The 3,746-nt window shown below is 34.4% G+C and overlaps 1 protein-coding gene across 1 annotated transcript; it reads left to right on the forward strand.

The window, feature by feature from the left end:
* Window positions 1-259: 259 nt before the first annotated feature.
* Window positions 260-2,825, forward strand: LOC143551373 (peroxidase 27-like). Its single transcript, XM_077041827.1, has 4 exons — window positions 260-1,598; window positions 1,676-1,864; window positions 1,952-2,114; window positions 2,269-2,825. The coding sequence occupies exons 1-4, from the start codon at window positions 1,380-1,382 to the stop codon at window positions 2,673-2,675; spliced, it is 978 nt and encodes a 325-aa protein (XP_076897942.1). The 5' UTR covers window positions 260-1,379; the 3' UTR covers window positions 2,676-2,825.
* The last annotated feature ends 921 nt before the right edge of the window (window positions 2,826-3,746 follow it).

Consider the following 3,746-nt stretch of genomic DNA (forward strand, 5'->3'; position numbering starts at 1 on the left):
GGTGGTAAATTTTAATTACCACATCCCCCAGTAATAGAATTCTAACTACATTCATACCAATCATAGATCCATTATTCTACTTATAAAGTTATAATATAACAAACAAACAAAACATAAAAAAGGAACACAAATGAGAAGAAACTAAAGCCACTTAGGATATATGGCTTACCTCTAAGAAGTGTCTAAGTACATGTTTATTGTTTATTTTTCCTAGCCTACTTGGTGCAGGTGAATTCCTAAATAAAAACCAAATGCAGGTGACAACCAATCTATAATGACTAATTGCCACATGTCTAACAGCCTTCTTTTATTTTTCAACTCGTATGAGTTGGTCCAACAAAACAAAGATTCTGTTTGCATGTATGAAGCATTAGCCACAACAGAAGTCAATCAATCAATTTTGTTCAAATATAGATGCAAGGGTTCCCCGCTTCCATATTATGTACTTACAGATTGCTGATCTTAGATAAATACTAACGCAAACTAAATGTTATAAATTTAAACCAAAATTGGAATTTCCTTTAATTTCGGTTTCGGTTATACCCCATAGTTCTGAGTATACACTATGTAAGGTCCAAAATATGAGAATGATATAATCAATTAAATGAATCAGCCGACATTTCACGCTGTTGGAAGCAACTGGCGACACTAGAAGGGCACTTGTGACACTTAATGAGTTTGGACGGACAAATTGCGAAACTATCTAGTGCCGCTAGCGACACTTCATGGTTCTTCAGCAGAAGCGACCGCTTGGAGAACAAGGCTGAAAAAACTATAAATAGTGTATTGGGGCCTCATTTGTGTGTGTTGGTCATTGTGTTAGCCACACCCTGCAAAAGCTCACCCAAGGAGGAAGAAAGTTATCAAATTTATGTTCGGGTTTTAATGAAAATCGTAGCTTTAAATCTTCTATTGTCTATTTTATTGTTATTTGATCGTTTGCTTGGCTCACAACCAACCGTCTATACCATTTCTATCAAAAACGAGCTTGAAATCCCACTATGTTATGAAATCCTCTTCCATGAAACTCGTAATGCACTTCAAAAAATCGAGTTTTATTTAAACAGTAGTTACAGAGCACGCGCGTCAAGAATCTTAAACCGTAACATGCGAGGAAGATAATTGCATAGTGCATAAATAATACACAATATTAAACAAGCCAAAGTCCACCCGAGCCTTTTCATTAGAATATAGTAGGTGAAATGAAAATAAAGGGTTGACTATATTGAGGAGCAATGCAGGTATCCAACTAACTAAGAAGTTGGAAACAATGATTAGTTAGCTGATTAGTTAAATGAAAAACAGCTCATATTGGCAACTATAAATTCAAGACTCACATCACCCTCCTAATCATCCTCTTATCATTGTATTGAAGAAATATGGCAATCAGAAAACACATTGCACTATTTCTCCAACTTCTTCTAGTGGCTATAATTCTCAGCGTTGCAAATGGCAAAGGTCTAAAACTGGGGTTCTACAAAAAGACATGCCCTAAAGCCGAGGTCATTGTAAAGAGGACAACTGCAAACTACATTTCCAGAGCTCCTTCTCTTGCGGCCCCTTTGCTTCGAATGCATTTTCATGATTGTTTTGTCAGGGTCCGTGCAATAACATAAAACATTTTATACACTTTAATACTTATAAAAATAAACGGAATAACATCATTGTTATGCAGGGATGTGACGGTTCTGTACTACTAAACTCTACAACAAATAACCAGGCGGAGAAAGACGGACCGCCAAATCTTTCCCTTAGAGGATTTCAAGTTATTGATGCTGCAAAAACCGCTGTAGAAGCAGCATGTCCGGGAGTTGTTTCTTGTGCAGATATCTTAGCTTTGGTAGCTCGAGATGCAATCCAACAGGTGTTTACCTTTACCCAACCTTGAATGAGCATAAATCTACTCGATTTCTTTTTTCTGTTGAACATATATTCCACCTTTCTTTTTCAGATTAAGGGACCAGCTTGGCCAGTGCCATTAGGGAGAAGAGATGGAAGAGTATCAAAAGCATCAGAGAGTTTGACCCTACCTTCTCCTGCTGCTAACATTACTCAACTCAAAGCAGATTTTAATTCTAAGGGCTTAAGTGTTAAAGACTTGGTGGTTCTTTCAGGTATGGTTCAATCTAAATTTACTTATTTATTGAACTTCGATTGTTATAGTCGTAAAATGGACATGCGGAATTAAAAGACATAAATGCTCATAATTTACATTGAGTGAGGGGGGTTTGTAAAGTCCAATAACTCAATATATCTTTCTTCATACAGGAGGACACACTGTGGGTACTTCTCATTGCTCTAGCATAGCTACCCGGTTGTATAACTTTACAGGCAAAGGGGACGCCGACCCCTCTCTAGACTCGAACTATGTGACTCAATTAAAAAGCAAGTGTAAACCCAACGATAGAACCACACTTACTGAAATGGATCCAGGGAGTTTCAGACGATTCGATGATGATTACTACACTATTGTTTTGAAAAGGAGAGGATTGTTTCAATCAGACGCTGCTCTACTTAACGACAAGAAAACAAGTTCCTACGTCAAGCGTCAAGCACGATCTCACGGGTCTATATTTTTCAAGGATTTCAAAAACTCAATGGTTAAAATGGGTCAAATTGGAGTTCTAACAGGAAAGGATGGTGAAATCAGGAAACGGTGTGCTTTAATTAACTAAATAGTTAAGTAACATCATTTTTTTCGTGAAAAGAAAATAAGCTAATGTGTGATTTGATTAAATAACTAGAGATCAAGGCAATTATTGGTTTATTGACCATGGTGCTCTATATGGATCAAGTTTATTGTTGCTTGGACGTTGATAATTCATAGTTTTATGTTGTAAATTTATTTTATTGATGTACTTATCTAAATATTCAAAGTATTCTTTTTTTAATTGAATTAACATAAGATTTCTTTTCTTTTGCTTTGGATTTTTCTAAGAGACCAAAACAATTGGTATTACTAAAATGTGCGACATGTACTATTGCATCAATCAGAATTTAAGCATAAACGAAGTAAAACCCACACCGAATAAAAAATAAATAATTCTGTAAATCCCCAAAACAGGATCAACACACGTATGACAGAGATCAAAACAACACGAATTTGGTCGGTATCGGTTAAGTTCGCTACGTTACCAACACTACAATATACAATATCCCTAAATAAAAACTATAACGAAACTTATAAAATATACAAATTAAAAAAGCATTTGTGGCACCAAGCCGTGGAATATATATATATATATATAGCGTATTAACGATTGAGACAAGTTTAAACATAAGTTTATTAACAATCAAATTTACTACATTTGTTATTAAAAAAAATTGTGTATAATTTCTCTCTTTTCCCTTGAACTCGAGTAAAATTCAGAAAAACATTAGATTGTTAATAAAACTGACCGATTTGTAATTTTTTCTAATAAAGATTAAGTTTTGAAACTCTAATGCACTTTTAATTTATGATAAGATGACAAAATAAGGGTACACATTTGTCTACTAAAATTTAATCTCATTAGCATCATCCAATCAAGTAAAATATTTTGAATATTGGCGTATGTCTAACTATAACTGATACTTGATAAATTAAATTACTGTATTTGAATTAAAAAACGAAGTGCATAATTTCTTTCTCTTGAACCCGGGTCAAATTTAGAAAAATATTAGCTTGTTAATAAAATGACTACTTTGTTAGTTTTGTGCACAAACCTAAAGATACGGGTTCTAACGATTGAGCAAAACCTTCACGC

Source organism: Bidens hawaiensis, unplaced genomic scaffold, assembly GCF_021521415.1.
Source record: "Bidens hawaiensis isolate Kalapana, Puna unplaced genomic scaffold, B.hawaiensis_p1.1 tig00016367_1, whole genome shotgun sequence".
NCBI lineage: Eukaryota > Viridiplantae > Streptophyta > Magnoliopsida > Asterales > Asteraceae > Bidens > Bidens hawaiensis.

Coding starts and splice junctions, on each gene's coding strand:
- LOC143551373 (XM_077041827.1), top strand. CDS start 1,380: ATGGCAATCAGAAAACACATTGCACTATTTCTCCAACTTCTTCTAGTG. Junction 1,599..1,675: donor TTCATGATTGTTTTGTCAGG/GTCCGTGCAATA, acceptor ATTGTTATGCAG/GGATGTGACGGTTCTGTACT. Junction 1,865..1,951: donor CTCGAGATGCAATCCAACAG/GTGTTTACCTTT, acceptor TTTCTTTTTCAG/ATTAAGGGACCAGCTTGGCC.